Raw genomic sequence first — 21,058 nt, forward strand, 5'->3', positions numbered from 1 at the left:
ACTTCTTATTGTCCTTCAAATTTACCTTTAGTTTAAAAATGTCGGCATTTTTATTTGTAGTGATTTATATGTTGTCCCCAAAACTAGAGTAAGGTAAATGCATTAATCAAAATATTCAGTTCCCACACTCTGGAAATTATAATTGCAATACTTGATCCATTATGTTTTCTCATCTTGTCTATTATTCTTACTTTTCTTAAACAATCAGGCATTTAATATGATATGTATTTGCAAATTATATACAGCCCATTTTTAAAACAGGCTATGGAGAAAAATTATTTAATTCCAAGAAAGTAAGTTACCTTACAGAAATAAATTAAAACATTAAACTTGCTCAGAGATCTTTCAAATCAATAGTTTTTTGGGTGCTAAATGTTTTCTATTTAAACAACTGGCTCAAAAGGTTCCTTTTTGTTTTTCAAAGAAAATGCTGCACATATTTTTCACTTTATAGCATTCAGATACAAAAGCAGTGCTGTCCTCTAGTGGACAGCAAATAAGCTAGGCCAGAACAATCTGTTTTGATTAACCTCATAACTAATATGATTCACACATACTTTCAATGTTAACATAAAATTTAATTTTTCCAAGTTATTTTAAAATTTTGCAATCTACACACCAGCTCCTGAACTACAATAATATATTTTAAATGTTAAGAGCCTTAAGATGATGTTGTAGAAAGGCATTCTCTTAGTCAAGAATTTTATACCAGTTAATCAAAATCATCATATATTGCTAGTATATGAAAACTGTTTTAATACGTATAGGGCCCTTTCATTAGCACAGAGAAAATGGCAAGGTTTTGGAAGGATTTGATTAAGAAATTAGAGACTATCTAGTAGAAACTACTGAATTTGTACTTTCATATCTAAAATATGCATTTTCTCTAGGAATAAAAATATTTATCTAAGAATAGTGACTAACCAGAAAGACTGTTAGTCCTGGCTGACAAAAGAAATATAAATAGTTAGCCTAGCTGGGGTTTTGGAGGTTTTTTGTTTTTTTTTTTTCAAAAAAAAAAGGTAGAATTATTTCTGTCATAAATAATGAAAGCGTTAAAGAGTTTAAAACTTCTGGCTACAATGAAGGCTGACATATGGTGGACATGGATTTACTATTCCGTTTAGGATTCTGTCTCCTGCACGTAAAGGCTCCCAAGAAAAACTATTTTGCCTAGGGTATTTAGCTCTCCAATTACTTCCTACTTGAAAAGTTAGAAGAAAAATCAAGCCTGCATGTCTATCACAAGTTTATTTACTCAGCTACCCATTGTAGCTCCACAGAAGAGTAAAAAAATATGACTGAGCTCCACAGCTAAGGAAACACAAAAGCAGAACTGCACCACATAACTGTATCAAAGGAGCTCCTACAAGAAGTAGACTTCACCTCATTTGAGCTCTCCAAAAAGACAATTGCTTCGTGAAAACTCTTAGGAAAGATAAGCCCAGAATAAAAGTCTTTTAAGAAGTCTTCCTGGATTTGTAAGACCTGTTTGTCAGCTACTGAGAACATATATTTGGATTCAAATGGAATCCCTCTAAAAAATTTATACGTCTCAGAAATTTCTACACTGTGTTTATCCTCAATAGATGGGCAGTAGCCCTTCATTCCTGACATGCTGGAAGCGGACGCACTTGTTAGTTATGGTAAACTGATGGGGTCTTATCACCAACTTTCTGCTTGAGAATTCTTCCAAACGTAGTACAGAAAGGAAGGTAACATACACAGAAAATTTTTTCCATTAAACATTAGGTTTTTCTGTTGTTCAATACAAAGCTACCTAGATATACACACAATTGCATACCTTTTCTCCCCACATTAGGTGCTGCTGGATTAAAAAGATGTGGGGAGGATAACTGATTACTAAGCACGCCATTCTCTGATAATCAAAATTGTCTGTAAACAAAACCTTCTTTCCTCTGAGAATCAGTCTGCCAATATACTATAAATGGGACATGACAGCTTGCAAAATGATAAAAAGGGGGGAATACAACCAGACTGTCAGGCTGATGCATGGAGTGAGCAATAAAGGATGGCGACAAACAAGTGTTGATCCTTGGATTTCTGTTTTTTAAGCATTTTATGTAGGTTTCTATATTGGGCCTAGCTGCCTTCATGTTCTTCAGGATTACAGTGCTCAACCATTGCAGTGTACTTACTGTCACATGACATAATTTACAAAGTATATTTTTTATTTTGGTAAAGGATAATAATGCAAGCCTCCAAAAGGCAAAATATTTTACATTTTGTTCAATGCTTGCTTATTCACAAAATCACAGAGGTACGCTAAACAACGATGTAGTACACACAGCAAGCTCTGAACAAACTGGCTTATCTATGCGGTGCAGTCAAGTCAAATATAGGTTCCAGAAGCAGCATAGTCACTACATGCAATGCTGTGCTTGAGCTAATTAGATCTGCTCCAGCAATGGGCAGAAGCACTATTTTGTGCTTCTTGTTTAAAAGCTAGCAAGTTTACTGCCAATTCAAGTGTCTACTATGACAACATGTTAAGAGATGAGAATCCTTTCTCTGCAAGTTCTGGCAATCTCTAGAAAGAAGACAAGGCTATTAGAATGACCCTTTTCATGGTTGTAAGGAGAAGGATATTAAACTCATCATTTCAAAATGTGAAATGGCTGTTCTGAACCAGATTAAGGCTTCCGTGTTGAAAGACACTGAGATCTGATTTTCTCCAAGACCTCATATTGTCTCATACTGGGTTGTTGAAATTACAGCCTTGACCATCTCGAATTAGATGACTTAAATGAATGCTGTCACATATCTCAGAGATCTGGTCAATGGTTAAGGCCATCCTGATGAACTGCAGAATAAACACACGTAGATGACACTACATTCACTTTTTAACCCAACTATTTCCTGTTCCTAATTATGGATTCCTTCCAAAATAAAAAATCAGGAACAGACTAGTTCAATGGATTATTAAATGAGTTGAGGTTGACTGCAATGTATTCATCATAACCACTCTGATGTGTTCAGACTTTTGCCCCACTGACTGACTGGGCAATGTGCAAGTAAAGTCTTCAAGAATGAAAAAAGTGGAAAAGGTGCTCTACCTTACATAATTTTGTAGAGCCACAGGCAAAGAGGGAAATAATCTACAAGAGTACAATGCATTTTGCTTAAGAAATACTTCAGGAGATGGAAAGCAGAGGTAGGCAGTTCAAGACGGCCTGATTCTCCATCCCATTACACATTATATACTGACATCAATGGAATCATGCAAGCGTAAAACAAAGTGAAAGAGTGCAAAAGCAAATCCAGTTTGTGATCCTGGCTCTGAATGGACTTTTCTGTACCATGCTACTATCAACATATTAAGAGCTTTTGCACCATATTTTATAGGTGGTGGAAAGAAAGGCTTTCTATGCGTATTTCCATTATTTTCTTTCTAAGCCAATTTACTCTGAAATGCCTCTCCTTCATGCAAGGGCCTTATGTACGAGTAGATAATATTCTGACACTTTCAAGAGGATTATAAGAGCATTCAAAACTTTCTAACGTTAAAGTAAGTCTGTAACTAGTCTTTTCATGCTACTACTGTCTATTGTCTTCTGCTATATTCAAAGTGAAGAAAACGAAGATTACCTATCCTGATAGGATGTTATGGTGCTGAAAATGAATAAAGGAGGAAGAGACCTGAGGAACTTTTAGAATATTCACCAGAGAGTAATGAGCAACACATCTTGAAAGTAATTCGAGCATGAAGGGTATTTCTGGATAAATAAGGCTTGTGTTGGTTAAAAAAAAAATTACTGAAAATCTTGAGTTCAATAGTATCTTCATCTCATCACATTTTGAAAGAAGCCTAAAATTTATTTTCTATACACAAAGCAATGAATGTTATTGCCCAAGTAGAGACAGGGAACTGGAAGAATCAAGGTCCTCAATTATGTATCCTCTTATCTTGAAGCTGAAAAAAATTCCTGGTAGACTTTCTCTACTGACAACAGACAGCAGACATACCTCTGCTGAAAAGTACTTGATCCCTAAATGTAATTATTCAGACTGACTTAATTCCCTGCAGGAACAAATACCTTTCGTTCAGTATCTTTGTCTTTAGATGCAAATGATATCCACAGATGTCGTCTGAAGCACAAGACAGAAGCTTGGTGCCTTGGCTGATTCATTTGTAATTTATTTTGTCAACATCCACATGCTTCTCAATCCACTTTCAACCCTCCATTTCTTAAAATATTTTTAACAAATAATAGTTCTTGTAATGTTGAAATTTTGCAACAATTACCCTAATCACTCTTCCGATATAATTATAAATATTACACTTTTTTTTCTGGAGTTTTCATATTTAAGGAGAAATCATATTTCCTGGCCAATTTTTTTTCTCTTTTGAAATGCATTTCACATTCTTGTCTTTAGCAGAAGTCTTTAAAACTGAAATAATCTTTCCCCTTGATAAGAAAAGCAAGAGAGATCAATACATCAAATAGTTAAATCCTATTAAGAACATGAGAACACTCTGTGTGCAGCCTTACAAGGCTAAGTTATCTAACAGCTTGCATAAACTAATTTGTCATACAGGTAACTACACTTAAGGAAGTAAAATAGCACAGCAAAATTATTTTGCAAATATATGAATATGAATCTCCACTTTTGTGTGCTGACATGTATATTGGCTATTGAGTTGAAAATTTTTGCAGCTATCGCCTCAAATAAAACAGATCAGAAAAGAAGAACTTAAAACAAAATCAACTGTATTGTCCAGCATTTTGTTGAACACTCAGTTAAATGATTTTATTTAAAATATAAATGTAAATATAACTATAAATACTCAGTGGCCACATGGCAAAGAGAGAAAAAAAATGCATGTAAGAAAGTGTTGTTTTACTGTGATACAGATTGATATATAGCTGATGTCTTACATTTATTTAATTTTATTTACTTTATTTATTTAATTTTTCATTGGTGACTGCATGCTGTTCACTTTTGTTTCAAGTACTTATTTTCAAATCTTCACTGTATATCCTCTAAGTCTTTTTACTTGGTCCTAAATAGGTTATCAATTTAAGGAGCAGTAATTTGGTCTCACCCGCATGACGATCATCTTTGTCAGGAGTGCAAATATGTTTAGACTGAAAAAATCCAAGAAACACATACCTGTTCAAGTCCATTAGCTACACTTGCATTGAACTATACAATCTGAATTAATTTTGAATTAGTATATTGCATTACCAGGCAATATAAAATTCTTGGCATTAGCCACCATTAAGTAGTAATACTCCAGTTGGAGTTGGCCAACTAAGAGGTTAATATAATTCATGCTGTATGGTGCAAAATGTCAGTTTAGAAATAGTACGTCTTTTCATGTGTAAAAAGGTATGTTCGAAGCACTTCCAAAAAATGAACTCAAGTAGTCCTCACAGAAAAGCATGATGAACTGAAACAAGTTCTTGTATATAATTTTTTTCCTCAAATACCACTTGCAATAAGATATACAATGATACTATACAGAAGAAAAACAATTACTTTTAACATATTTTTGTTGAATCCATAGTTGCTTTGTCAAGGCAAAAAGTGACTGTTTATTTTATCATCCTAAAACGGTTTATGTGTTACCTAAATAAACCATAGCATACTTCCTGCATACACAAGTTTTTGCAAGAGTCGTCACCATTTTTGTTTACTCTCATGGCAGAACTGATTTAATCCAAACATATGTATACATTTTTTAAATATATATATTTCAGTAATTTGTTTCGAAGTTTTGAAAGCATTCATTATTTCATCTTTACGTCAAATATACATTTGTCTAAACCTAGGAATTACTTTAATGATACTGTTCAAAAGATGAACTGGTTCATTGCGGTATCAATTAGTTAACGTTCCCATTTGTCTTCTCAGTAAAAATCAGGTGCACTTAGGACTACATAGTATCTGTGAACTCCAGTTACTTATGGTGAAGCTAATGAAAGGTTATTTTCTAAATACTTCTTTGTTGTACATTTCAGGTAGGCCATTTAAGTTGTTCTAAACAAGTTTTTATAACGCCTGATGGACATTATAAATGCATACTATTCTGTAACTACTGTGGAAGACCAAATACATTCTATTTTGATTCGAAAAAAGAAAAGAAGATTTCAGGATGCTCTAAGGCGCTCAGAATACTTTAGCTCAACCAGAACATGCCTTCAACCACTGTCTCTGAAGGAGTGTACCCAACAGGAAGTACCTCTTCGATTTACTTACTGTTGGTCATAGACTCTATTTTGTGGAGACACTCCTTTAAAAATAAAAAGAGCAAGAAAAAGCAAGATCGAATTAGAAACTTATCTACAATCAGGAAACCTGTGGCTGAGCTAGGAACTAAGCTATTATTTCAGGAAGCCTTTTTGAGACTCAGTCACAAAACGATCCGTCCCTATGTGATAAGTCTCATGTGATGATAGGGTAAAAATGGAGAACACCTGTATAGTGCAGACACTTCAGTCTCTCTTGATTGACATTCTCACCTAGTCTTTGAATTGATGTTGAGAATACAGGCTGTATAGATCCCTCAGGGATACAACAAATGAGGACTCCTTCATGGAGGAGCAGGTGTCAATAGTGACAATCATTTCAGTGCAATTGCACTGGCTGTACCATGTTTTTATGGTTAAACAGAATTTTATCATTGACCATATCAAATACATAGGAAAATCCAGCTGGGCTAATATATTGCATTGCATTAACAAATGCCCAGTGATGCAAAAAAGACTAAATCCAAAAAGAGAAATAACAGGTTATTAGTCCTGTGTAGGCTACAGGATTCTCACCATTCTGAATAGCCATCTCAGCCAGCAAAATTTCAAAGAAAAACATTATTCTCTGGTTTAAAAGAAGATACTTTACTCTTATTGAAATAGCAAAATTCTATGGACTAAAGAAATAATTCATATTCTGGAGCAGTTTTAGTAGATGCTAGGAGAGATGTATACCTTTTTCTTATACTAAACCAGGTTAACAGCTTCCAATTACATCTTGCTGTTGTTATTAATGTCCACTCAGTTTTCCACACGTGGCAATTTTCCTATTTGTTCCTGTCACAAGTGAGAAGCCATAAAGCTTCACAGGACTAAATATTTTGAGTCACTCACAATAAAAATTGTCATTAACCAACAATCATATCAATTCCACTGACATTCTGTGCCACAGCTTTTGGATTAAATGGATTGATCTACAAGTAACATATGGAATGTAGACAGGGCCAATGACTTTCTTGGCTGATCACTGGTTTTCACTGCATATCTGTGTAGGAAGGACAAGGAAATGTTCAGTTTAATGTTCAGCCTGCATTTAAAAAATATCTTCATCCAACTGAAAAATAAATATCAGGCTCTAGGATTAACTAGCTGGATATCATATGTCAAAAATTAATATGGGAAAACCAAGATGCTTCTCACAGACCATAAACCTATATAAGGCAACTTACTTTCAGGAACAGAAGCAAAGGTATCAAAAAACTACACAGATGCTCTTGAAAGTACGGTGCTTTGAAAGCACCGCACTTTGAAACAAAACCAGGCAAGGACAACTCACTCTTAACTGTGCACAGTGAAGTGTAGATATTTGATGGTTCTACGTACATTCAAATAAAGAGCTGAGGAGCATTTAGGCTCAAGTTAATATCTACTTAGGATTCTACGTTACAGTATAACAGTATACTCTAACAGTTAAAGGTGTGGATAATAAAATTTTCCCTAATATTACCAAATGTTGATGAATTTTGAACGAACAAATCCATATTAAAAGATGGTTCCACAATGAATGACATGTAATCTTACCTGTGTATGTTATCTTGACCAGAAGGGACTACACCCAGGTTTGCTGCCTTGACTACCCTCTCAATTATTACAAGTCTAGTAGAATTCTGCGGAGCAACAGCTATCGTAGCAGATGTCTCATTCATTCCTGTCAGCATCCCTGAAACATTAGGTATTTCATTATGAATATTTTAAGATTTGGTCACTTATTAAGTATGAAATCAAAATAAGAGACTTTTAAATAAAACCCCACATTGACATTAAAAAAAATCATTTGGCAAGAAAACAGTTTTCTAAGGAATTACACAATTACACTAGTTTAATGTATCACTTGCAATGCCCTTTAATTGGAAATAAATTCTTAATAACTGAGAAATATGTGTGCTACTGATGCAACCGTGAAACCAAGATGGTTCTTTTCCATAAAAAGTATAACTTAAAAGAAGAATGGAAACACAGAAATTAAATACTAAGCATGATTGAGTTGGAAAAGTCCAGTTTAAGTAAGACCATATACAAAGACACCTTCTCATATTTCAATCATAAAACCTCTGCATTTAATTATAATTTCATTTCCAATTGCTAAAAATAGTCTTGAAATTCAGATAGTAGTCATTCATTCAATTTAGTTCATTAAGATAAAGTCATCACATTAGAAACTGGATAATTCAGTTAGTATCCATCTCTCTAAAATGCTACGATAAACTATTCCATTAAAATAATCTCAATATGACTACAAAATAGAATAGAAATGTTGAAATTATACCCAAACATATGACAAAAAAGTAACGAAAGAATGCTGTTTAAGGACATTTTAACACCCCCCCACCACACACACACTCTTCTCTTCAATCTTTAAAAGAATGATTTGCTAGATGCTTGTGTTGATTAAAACCCAATAGTAAATACAACTAAACGTTGTGTGTGTATTTTTGCACTGTGTTCAGAAGCTGAAAATGCAGTAAAACAATGAAGCACAGTACTTTAGGCAATAATAGGAAGCACAGCACTAACTATGAAAGTAACACAAATGTCTCAAAAGGCTAATATTTTAGGGCTGCAGGCACAGTTCTAACCCAGAACAAATGGCTCCAAGATGCTTAATAGACCAATTAAAAAATAAATTAAATATTTTAATGCATTAGAATGTGCATTAGCTGCTGTCACAAAATAAGAAATATCAGAGTAAAAATGGAACAACCAATAAGTAAATAATGGGCTATTTTAGAACATGATCTGCTCTTGAAGAGAGCAAAAATAAGCATACAACTTAGACAAAGATCACCTTTATCTTGAATATAGAACATTCTGTTTCAAATTGTTTAACTTTAGTATTAGGCAAAAGCTTTAAAAACTACATACGCAGACTAAAACTGCTTTTAAGCAGAGCACAGGGACTGACATAACACTGCTGAGATGTGTGTACTCATTTAGGATTTAAACCTTCTCCATTAAGCTCTATTGAAGAGCAAATGCTGAATAAATGAATGCAACTATGTTTATGTTAAAAGCCTGTTTCCCGCAGCATGTAATTAAAGGAAATGTTGTACAAAGCCAGTACTTTTGTCAAGCTCCTGTAAATGGAAAGATGGATAGCACTCAGAGAAGTGAATGCATTGCTTCATATTTAACCTTAACACTCTTGTCATTAATGGTTTGTCTAACTTGTTCTATAAAAGACAAGGTACTGCTCCATTGAAGTAAAATTAAAAAAATCAACTAAACCATGCTTTTCAGAACAGAAGATTCATTATCGTCGACTAATGTATTGGCATAAAGCAAAGTAACATCCTATCAAGTAAGGCACACATTCAATCTGCCTTTTCACCCCCCTTTATTTTTAACTCATGCTGTTTTATTGTTATAGGCAATTTGTACCACTCAGCATGACAGTGTAAACTGAATCAAGATTAATTTACATGCAAAAGAACACTTAGGAGAGCAGCATGGTAAGCAAATGTATTGTCTCGATTGCTGAGGTGGAAAAGAACCTGGAAAGAAAAAAGGGTGCTCTAATTAAGGGGCATCAAATATGATTGCTCGTGGTAGTCAAGGGCTAGAAAATAGTAAATGCCCAACCATTTAAAGAATTAGCACCTTGCTTGTTAGGAAGACAAGTTGGATATATAAATCTTAATAAAATTAGGCAAACAATTTGTTTACTTAACCAAGGTCCTTGGGTTTGTTTTTTTTTTTTTTTGGAGTTTTTCAGTGTAAACCAGGTATAATTTTTTTTTTAAAATTGACAAAGATTATTTTAAAACATGCTCAAAGGGGGAAAAAAGTCTTTATACTTAGAGTAATTTTCACTGCCTACTTTAAGAAACACCTTCATAAAAATTCTGATTAATATCTAGGTATAACAATTGTATGCCACCTTTAGTATTGCTTGAAATGTGAGAATCTAAGAAACCTCTAGTCAGAGTACAGAGCAGCAATTAATCTGGGTTAACTAACTGATACAATGAAATAACTGTACACATTTTTAACAATAGAAGGAAATCAAAGTGGAAAAATTACACTGATAAGTAACAAGGTGTGTTAGCTACCAGACTAGTTCTATTCTGAATTAATGCAAGGGGAGTTTTGCAAATGATTTTTTAAACCAGCAGACAAGTAAAAATTTGGATACAGAGTTCCCAACAGCACGCTTTACTGATGCAGAACTCCTGCTACAGAAACTGGACTTTGCATGAGGATGTGATGTAAAACAGGGTATAAAGCACTGATGCCTGAAGATTGCTAAAAATATTTAACAAGAAAAGTAAACAGTAATTTGCCATTTTTACCCACTACCTCCAGACTGTCAATCACGACATCAGCCACTAACTCAGCTGCTGCTCTGGGGAATTACCTCACTGGAGGATTCCCCAGGTCAGGAGGGGAAGGGAAGACGGTGTAGTAAAGCTAAGCATATCAACACAGCATGTGGATAAATCCAGCTTTTGAGGTTCTGCCGCTATCACTAGATAACCTTCACAGCCATGAATACTCAATAACCCGTCTGTTCCCCTCTCCTTATACCATCAGGAAGAAAATGGACATATACAAATGTAACAGACAATGCAAAACAGCAGAGTGTAATTGAGTAAAGATGTGTAGCAATGAATTGCCTTCTACACAGCAGTATAATACCGGCTATTTCCTCTTTAGCATTCTTATTAGGTTACATATGCAATTTAGATGTAAAAATCCTTAAAATCCACACATATTCTCATTCTCCTCCAATATAATACTGCATTTCTAATATTCTATGCACTCCTTCACTATTTTTTCACGTATTTGTTTTGGTTGCAAATAAAATAAGGTATCTCAAGGTACAAGACTTGAAATATCTTATGTCCAAAAATGAAAAAAAAAAAAAGGAAAAAGCATGGCAAAGGAAAAACAAGTTATATAAATCAGATTCATTTGGAGAATACAGACAAATTGAAGTTAAACACAAAACAGAATAATATAAACCGACTTCTAAATTGCCCTGCATTTATTATTGTAATGTGGAATTTTCATTTAGCAAGATCACATAGTAATTTCTCCCTAAATGCTAGTTGCTCCTGTATCTTTATAATAAATACTTTTGTAAAATTTAGAACTGAGACCTCTATTAACACGAATATTCTGAAACAGCTGATATCTATAAGAAAAAAGATGCAATAGAAAACATTTTTAAACCTGTGGTAAATTTGCCAGCATCAAGTCCTGCATCAAAGTATGAATTCATGAAGACAGAGAGAGCAATACAGAAATGCCAAGAGACCTTCATGGATTTACAAATACCTCATATAAACAAATTTCAAATAGCTTTATTCAGAGTAGCCTTTCTGCTCTATTAAACATAGCAAACAGCTGCCAGATTTATTCAGACAAATAATCAACAACCATAGAAGTAAAATGGCAGAAGAGAAAGGAATTTTGGCAACAACTCCACAGAGGACCACAGCTATTCTCCAAGTACACTTCTTCTATGTGCTTGTGGTTCTGTATGGCCGGTCAGGAGGAAAAAATGCCCTCAGTCACAGTAAAACACACAAAAACTCTATCAAAACATCACAAAGCAAATATAAAAATGGGGAGGGGAAGAAGCACAGTAAGCAGACTTCCTTTCACTACAACCTCAACTACAATTTTAGAAGGAAACAATTTAAAATAATTGTGCCACAGCCTTGTTCAGTCACTCACCTTGGTTTGCTGAGCAGGTATAAAGCAGAGAGGCAGGCTTTAGCCAGCAAAGGGTAAGAACAGCAAATAAGTATCAATTGGTTAAGAAAATAAAGCACAAACCTAACTTTTCACTGCAGCCATAAGCTTAACTGAAAATGATCTAGGCAATATTTAAACTACTTTCTCAATCATTCAAAAATACAAAAGCAAGAAATGCTCAAAAGCAATAATTAATAATACATAGCATTACTCATTGATGTTCTTGACTGTTTGATGGATATACTGAGTTTCTGAGCCTTACAGAGCAATGAGACAGGACCCCTGGGTATATTCTCATCTCAATGTGGAGAGATCCACCCATGTAAATCCCCATATATTGAGATAGATGAGTAAACACTATTACATTTGAATGCATCCAATATCTAATAATTTATATTTTAAAACATCCAAGAATCATATCCAAATTAAGCAGTATGGACTATTCCATTTTACACATGGTCAAAGCTAAGTACAATTTTCTGTTATTATTTTGTATAAATATTTAAGTCACTAAGAGCTCGTACAGAGGTCTGTGTTTGAACAGAAACTTAGATTCTTTAAAAATGCAGAATTAGAAGCATGCAGAAGTATAAATCATGTAACCTTTCTAAAACATAAAATATTTTTATAGGAAGTGTTTGAAAGGAAAAACATTAAATTAAGGTTGAAAGAGGAACAGGTATGCTCACAGTAGCTAAAAGCAGCCTTGGAATAAATACTAGTAAAGACAGACAACATATCAACGTATATTTGGGTTATTTCCTTGAGCTGGGATTCCAACGTTCTGCTTTGCTGATAGTAGGGAAGACATTCACAGTTCAGGATAGGAAGCCAAAACTCTCTGAGCCAGAAGACTGTTTCAGGGTAGGGGTGGGCTTTATGCTTTTAAAGGCACACTGAAAAGCTGTCAAGTACCGTTGCACATCTTTTTTAAGATATTGTTAAATCAAATTACTAGTATCAGACTGAATGCTAACAGAGACTAACACAAACAACTACACTGAAGTACTTGCTGTAGGGTTGGAAACTTGAAAGGCACACAGTCCTCTTCGCATTCAAATACATTTATTGAAGCTCCTGATATATTTCTCACCTTGCTCCTTCTTAAAGTCTTTCTCTGACATAGTGACAGGCAAAAGCAGCTCTCCAACAGGGGGTTGAATGTTAACATTGAAACGATCGTCCTTTGTGCTGGTAAAAGAGAAATTACAAAGAATCAACCAAGTGCTTCAACACAGATTAATATATACTTATCAGCTTCAAATTCACTGTGGAATCTATAGACAGCATAAGAAGTACCTGCATGATTTCTACCTTGTTAATTCATAAGTCTGCTAATTTCTTGCATTAGGAAGGCCGATCCATTTTCTCAAGTACATGTGTAGTATTAACACAGTATGCATGCTCTTGTATTTCTGAATGAGTAACTTTTACTCATATTAGTGTTTATTTGTATCTTTAAGGCACCACACTCAAACTAACTGCTTGCAAAGGACAAATTATTATGCATTTTACAATCCATTTAAAAGAACCTTTATTTGCAAATTCTGTCATCAGTGACAGCTGTCCTAGAAATAGGGCTAAACCTACAAAAGGTATGATAGCAGACAAAATGGATTATTGTTGGCTGAAAAAATCCCAAACAAACCAAACAATAAATTTAGGAGTAAAAAGGAAATATCTTCAATAACTTCAATTTTGCAACATTTTGTATAGTTAAACAAAATCACACACCATACTGCTTGAAAATCACAGAATTTGATGCAGTTTTCATGTCAGTGTTAAAAAATGACTGTCAGTAGTAGTATATGACTAGTAGTATAAAATGATATAGATTCATCCTCTAGAAATAAATACAACACAGTGAACTTGCTCCTCCTATCCATACAGTTCTCTGAGTTTTCAACTATCTTGTCTTGGAATTCTGCAAGTCTACAGAAACTCAAGACACATTCACTCTGCTATGTTTGATTGACTAACTATACCATAAAGGATTCATCTAGCAATTCAGGATCAGTACATCCAGTCAGAATCTTTGTTAATGGTTTGAAATTTTTTTAGACAAGAATACTACTTTTTTTTTTTCCGGAGACAGCAAATAGTCAATACGTATTGAATGCTAATGTGCCTCAGATAGCCTACTTAACAATAATGATACAATCATTAGAATGGAAAACATATTTAATCAATTAATATCCATGGTATTTAAGTTAACCTCAAATGTGTTACTGAGTTTTCATGACTTCAAAATTCTGAAATAAGATGGACTGACCGAAAAAAACAGCACTAGATCAATAATACAGAATATATATGTGCCTCCTTTCTATAGGTGTGAGACAAACCACTTGAAATCAGGGGGAGTGTTTTATGGTCCTGTCATTTAAAATTCTGATGCTTACCATAATCACCCAATTTCCCAAGGAAATACTTATGAAACAGTACATTATTATCTTCTGATGGGTTACAATTATGCTTAAGGATACAATCTCAAGTATGTGCTTTACAAATAAAATATAGCGTCAATACTTTGTTGAAAATTATTAGTTTGCAATCATGCAGCGAAACAATCTTTTAAAACCTGGCTAGTATTTCCACTACAGAAAATCATTTTTGACCTGCCACTCTTAAAAATTTGCTTGGCTAAAAATTCTCACTTTTTTTTCCAATGCTACCTTCCATCTCTAAGGTCATTAGCATGTTAAAAGAGAGGGGATTGTTTGACTGGCCTTATGAAGTGCTCTGTAAAATAAGAATATGTTTATTCTTTAATTTTAACTTTGAAAACTGACCAGGAACACCATCAGATTAAGAGATGAAGGAAGGTTGTTTAATCAACTGCCTTGTAACTTCTTACCGTCTGTTTTTTATATACTACTCAGACTATATTACTGAGACTTTTAACAATGCCTTCATTAGTATTGTTCAACTGATTATTTCTCCAATGTTATCCTTCATATTTACAAGATGTGCAATACATAATTCAGCATAAAATGGATAAACAGTTTTGTGTGCAATGATTCATGTACTACATTGACTGGACATGCCACTTGTACATAAAGTTGACTTGTAACATAAGTGATTACATTGCTTTGAAATACAACAATCTTTTCACAATAAAAAGGAACGATAGCACAAGCATAGCTTGAGTTTTATATGCCTGTAACTGCTCAAGAGGACCACTTGACACCTCTACTGTTAACAAACTTTCCAATTTCCCATCCCTTAGTGATTTAAAACCTAACACATGTTCTTTGATAAACCATGAACTCTTCATTGTCTAGAAGCAGAAATTCTGATTGCTAGTTCTTCTTCAAAACCACTTGATTCTTAATTTCACTTTAGCCAGCATCTGGTTTACTTTTACATTATATTAATTTCAGCTTACTTCAGTAAACTTATTTTTAATTGAGAGAAAATAATCATCCCTTTTATCATTCTTTTTATCACACACTTTACAGGCTAAATATTCAGATTTCATTTACTGATCTGCATCTTCCACTGCATTTTCATATTAGAGATCTAGTAATATCTATTTTAACAAAAGTAATTTCATAGTTCCACAGCACCACAGAAATATTCAGACTGGAAGGGGCTCAAGCTGCTCAACCCAAGGCCACCTTAGTTCACATTGTTCAGACTCCTGTCCATTTGAGCTCTGAGTGTCCCCAAAGATAGAGATTTCATGATAACAGCTTGAGTCTTGCGGTACAACTACATAACTTCCCCCAATACCTAAGTAAACAAAATACCACTGTATTTAACTTATTTATTTATACTTTTAATACTATAATTAGTATAAATTTTGTTCAAACAAAGAAACTGCAGAAGCAATTTTAAAGCTGAACATTAACATTTAGGTATCTGACAGACAATTCGTCAAGCTGCACTGACACATCTCTTGGGTGGTGTTGCTCTAACACTCCTGGAAGATCAAGCTGAAGAAGCTTACTAGAAAAAAAGGCAAATTTTCTCAAGCCAGCAAAACATAACTGGTTTTAGATTTCAAAAACTGAAAATTGCATTTTCCTGTATTAACAAGTGTAGTTATTAAGTTACATCCTTAGTGGAACGTGTATGCTTAATAAGAAGTCTGCTGAAGGGATCTCTGAAAGAATCAAACAAATAGTGATGGCTGATAACAATACCTCCCCACTCGTTTGCAAAATCTGTTTTGTGTTTCATTGTCAGCCTAGTGGCAAATAACGTTAGACATCATTTCTCTTACTGTTGCCTACCTACTGTATTTGTAAAAGTCTCACACCCCTTTCATGATGTAATTCTAAGGATCACATGAATTTATCTTCTGATGGACCCAATTAAGATGAACAAATGCGAGATGATAATGCTCCCACAGGAACACAGAGAGACTTACTATCTCTGTAATAAATGACTCTGCAAGACTAACATTCAATCCTTTAGAAGACGCACAGTTTTAACTTTTCTTCAGATGGCTGCAGTGGGAGCAGCTAGCACCTGTCATTTAATACCAGTGTCTATTTCGCTTATTCCCTCTCTCTTTCCTCAATTTTTTTTAAAGAACTGGCTCCGAACAGTTCCTGGGAAAAATGTTCTCTGCTGTAACAAACGACTTGAGGATAATGATAGCAAGATGTTCTTTAAAGCTAATACAAATAATATTATCACTTGTGAATGAGTTCTTAAAATGGCTGTCTTTAAAGTCTTAATTTTCAAAGCTTTAAAAAAATTCACTATTCTAATAAGAGTCTGGGGAACATTCTTCTTGCTATTCATATTACTCTTTTTTGTTTCAGTCTTAGTAGCTGCTTGACCCAGAACACATCTACCAGCTCACTATTTTTGTGTTGTATTCAGAGTATATCCACAGATGATAAAACTCTAAGAAGGGAGGAGGATGAGCAACACATTAAGTTCCTGCAAAACATGAAATGGAGAACTCAGGGGGATCCAGCTCATAGCCTTGGTGAAGAAAGGAAATCCTACCATCCTGCTTTTACAAGAAAAAAGGCCAGACTGATAGGAGAAATGAGAGCATTTTTCCATGCCCAGCCTTTCTTTTTTCCAGGTCAGTTATCTATCTTGACATAATTGCTTTCTGTAACTGAGCCAACTGACTACTCTAGCATAATGAAGTAAGGAGGAAAGTACCAGATTGGTTGTCTTAATATCCTACATCTGTAAACAACCTGGTGAGCTGCTGACAGAGCACTAGGGAAGGAAACAGCCAGAAACAAGTGAAAATGCAAGTAACAATGATCTGAAGACAGTCCTGCATCTCTAAAATTAGCTTTAAATATATTCCATAACATATTCAACTACATAATTTTAATCAGATGCTTTTGTGCAAGCATCTACACCTGAATGCATGCTTGCACTCGATGCAAATACTGTCTGCTACCCAACTGATTCTTTTCATTTACTCCTCTTTGCAGGTAGGAGTTCTGCTCGGGAAGATTCCTATATCAACACAGATTGAGATAAGAGAATTTCATGCTGGAAAAAATCTCTTTCTTGGGAAAGAAAATCAGCAAGATGCTCTCTTTATACAGACCAGGGCGGATGAGGCAAACGGACAACTTTCTTTTCTATCGTACTTCACAGTAGTGAAGTATGTACGGGAGCCCAGCTCTTCTAATAACACTGGGACACAGGAAATGCCAGCAGAAGGCAACCAGACCATGCTTGTGAAAACTTCTGTCACTAGTCACACTGTTTTCCCATGATATCATTATTCTGAGACAGAATGGAAGGCATAGAAGTTGTTGCTTTCATTCCATTTCTCTTTCTTTTTGGGAGCCCTGATTGTACAAGGGGGAAGAGATGCACGGCATGGACAAGTACCCTACGTCAACCTGTTTCAAAGAGAGCTAAACAAGTTCCTGTATACTTTTCAAACAAATGGGAAAAAGAAAACAGGTTCTCCATGAATTAATTTTATCTTCAAAGCTGTGGCTCTTTCCAGGCTTTGGGAACAGCCAACAGAATTTGAAAAGAGAAGATGAAAAGAATAGGGAAGCAGTGATAAGGACAACTTTCCTTCTTCAGCTCTCTGTTGTAAAGAGGACATTTCCCCTTCACCTTCAGACACTCACCTGACCCCTAAAAGACGATGGAGATTTGCCGGCCGGGTTTTGCAAATGCATATAGGAATCCAAAATGCTAAACACAAGTACAAATGGAATAAGGGCATGTATACACAGTAACTCTGTAAACTTCCTTGCCTTTATTCTCTAGGGATTCAAATGCCTGCATTCCAAGGATCCAAGGCCAAATTCTGACATGGTAAAGCTCCAAAATCTTTGTGCACATATCTAAGGGAAGTGGTAAACTCTGAGGAAGACCTGAGCATACCTGATAAGTAGAGACATGCAAGATAACAATGATAAAACCAAGAATCATCATAGAATGGTTTGAATTGGAAGGGACCCCAAAGATCACCTAATTCCACCCCTCTGCTATGGGCAGGGACACCTCCCACTAGACAAGGTTGCTCAAGGCCCCATTCAACCTGGCCTTGAACACTTCCAGAGGTGGGGCACCCACAACTTTCCTGGGTAACCTGTTCCACTGCCTCACCACCCTCATCATGAAGAATTTCCTCCTAACGTCTAGTCTAAATTTTCCCCTCTCCAATTTATACACATTCCCCCTAGTGCTATCACTACATGCCTTTGTAAAAGGACCCTCTCTAGCTTTCCTGTACATTTCTTCAGGTACTGGAAGGTCGCTATAAGGTTTCCCCAAAGCCTTCTCTTCTCTAGACTGAACAACCCCAACTCTCTCAGCCTGCCCTAATAGCAGAGGTGCTCCAGTCCTCTGATCATCTTTGTAGCCCTCATTTGAACCCGTTCCAACAGTTCCGTACCCTTCTTATGTTGAGGATTCAATAAGAGAGAGTTGTTGGATTTTTAAGATAATGATTACTAAGACCTCAAGAGTTCAAGACACATCCATGTGGAAATTAATAAAATCTGAAAGGAAAAAAAAAACAATTCCACAGTCAGTGGTGTAGTGCCCTCAGTCTGTACCATCAAACATCCATTCTAACATTTTCTCTACTCACTGATGCCAATCAGCCCAGCAAAGACTACGGTCTCTTACTGGGACGGTGAATACACTGATGCTTAACTAGGATTTAACAAGCTACCAGACTACCATGCATGTGAGTAAGCCAATAACAAATTGCTTTACTCTTCTAAGTTGTGTATAACTTGCTTGCAGAATCTGATCAAAGTAACACAAACAGAAACAGTAACGCTTACAAAAATCTTTCAGAAGACTGAGTTCCCCCATTTATTCCTCTTTAACTTTCTGCCTGAGAAGCATTATTGGGCAGAACACCAGTGAGGCTAAAGTAATGTTCCTCTGCAAAGTGATGGCACAAGAAAAATCACAATGAAGAGATGTTCTCCTTATGAATGAGCATCCAAGTACATATTCTAAATAAATGCATTAGGCATAGTTTTCATGTTAAAGTTGTTTCATGTCTTTTTAATTAAATGTGTGATCTTGGTAAGCTTCAAAGCCCATCCCCTTGAACCTCTCTATAATGCAGTTTCTCCTTCATTGTCTTTGATTTGAACAACAAATTCTGAAAGATATCTAAATATTTTATTATTCAGGTTAGTTTTTTTCTTTATACAGTTTGTATTTATTGAACCACTAGCACAACAGCACATCCCCAAGCCGAAAGGCAGTGTTTGCTATGCAAAACACACAGTCCATGATTGGCATCTAAGACCAATTGATCTACCCATTACCACTAAGTCCCTACCCCCACAAGCTTTACTACAAAGCTATTGATTTAAACACTGTCGATCGGTTTCCATTTTCTGATTTTGGGCAGGCCAATTAAGAAAGTGAGTAATTGTGATTACACTGCTTCAGGATCAATTACATTTGATGCAAGACAAAGTGCTCCTCCTAGAACAATGTAAAGAAAATGATTATGATCAGGAACACTTTAGTGCTGAACATGCTTCTAACAAAAATGCAAAATAACCGACAATGTCTTTCATAAGTATATGTTAGCAGGAAACACAAGAATATTGACAACTTCGTGTGCGTTGTATTTCAACTATATTTTGACAAACTTCTACAAGTCAGTCTTCCTTTTGGATAAAAGCTTTTTAAGAAGTGTGACAAGTTAAAAAGGCTAGAGCTGAGTTCTCTGAGACATAGCTCCCAAAACATCACACTGAACAATTTCTTCAATGATAGTGAACATCAGTAGGATTTTGAACATGAATACATGTTTTAACAGTAAAACAGTAAATTTAATGCAAAGGATATTTTTACCTATAATTATCTGCTTTCTAAGAACTACTGTCAAAGACACAAGGCCATATCAATTAAGCAAAGGAACAAAGTAAGCAATTCCTATTCTTAATTTAATTTTAAACTTAGCTTGAGATTTGTCATTGGACTCACATTGTCCAAATCATTAAAATGAATACACCACTGAGGTCTGAGGCAAATCTATTTACAGTGATGTTACTCATAGTCTGGTCAGTGTTCAGGAATATTGATCTGTCTTGTTTGTCTAATAGGAAAATAATAAACAATTACTAGGCAATGTTGGAGAAAGTAATCAGTTTTTATATATCACTAATACAGCAGACCTCCCAAAACATAAAGGTGATGATCTGCATAAAATCAATGTGTTATGCTACATTGCTTATCCTCATCACTACTAAGATTCTTAGCAATAAATGGTATAAGTTTGGAATCAAATCGTTAGTATACTGAAAATACAGACTTGAAAGAAAAACAACTGTTCTATTTAAAAGAGAATGTTCCTGCTTGATAAAGTGTGCACATTTTATTTAAAAAAAAATCTCGAAAATATATCTAGGGAAAGAGGGCTCATAATTTTGAAGCAATTACGAAACTGCATTGCCTAGAAGGGAACTTCTCTTCCCAAATAAACCTAGCATCAGGCAGCAGTCCAAAACTATTTCTACATTTCAGCAAACAGCATACAGACCAGCTACAGCAACGTGATGTGCATAAACTGCATGGTGCAGACATCTTGCTGGAGATACTAACATCTTTAAAATGACTACACATGAGCATCCATTGTATAGGGAAAGGTTTGAGGA

The 21,058-nt window shown here is 35.0% G+C and overlaps 1 protein-coding gene across 2 annotated transcripts in view; it reads right to left on the reverse strand.

Annotated features, from left to right (window-relative positions):
- Positions 1-21,058, reverse strand: part of AP3B1 (adaptor related protein complex 3 subunit beta 1) — a 161,553-nt gene that overhangs the window by 5,699 nt on the left and 134,796 nt on the right. For both annotated transcript variants that reach the window (XM_069880721.1, XM_069880720.1), the window contains exons 25-26: positions 13,072-13,169; positions 7,800-7,938 (exon numbers count right to left, since the gene is read on the reverse strand). In XM_069880721.1, coding sequence (XP_069736822.1) covers positions 7,800-7,938; positions 13,072-13,169 — 237 coding nt within the window. The remainder of the gene's footprint in view (positions 1-7,799; positions 7,939-13,071; positions 13,170-21,058) is intronic.

This window comes from Phaenicophaeus curvirostris, chromosome Z (assembly GCF_032191515.1).
Source record: "Phaenicophaeus curvirostris isolate KB17595 chromosome Z, BPBGC_Pcur_1.0, whole genome shotgun sequence".
In the NCBI taxonomy this organism is placed as follows: domain Eukaryota; kingdom Metazoa; phylum Chordata; class Aves; order Cuculiformes; family Cuculidae; genus Phaenicophaeus; species Phaenicophaeus curvirostris.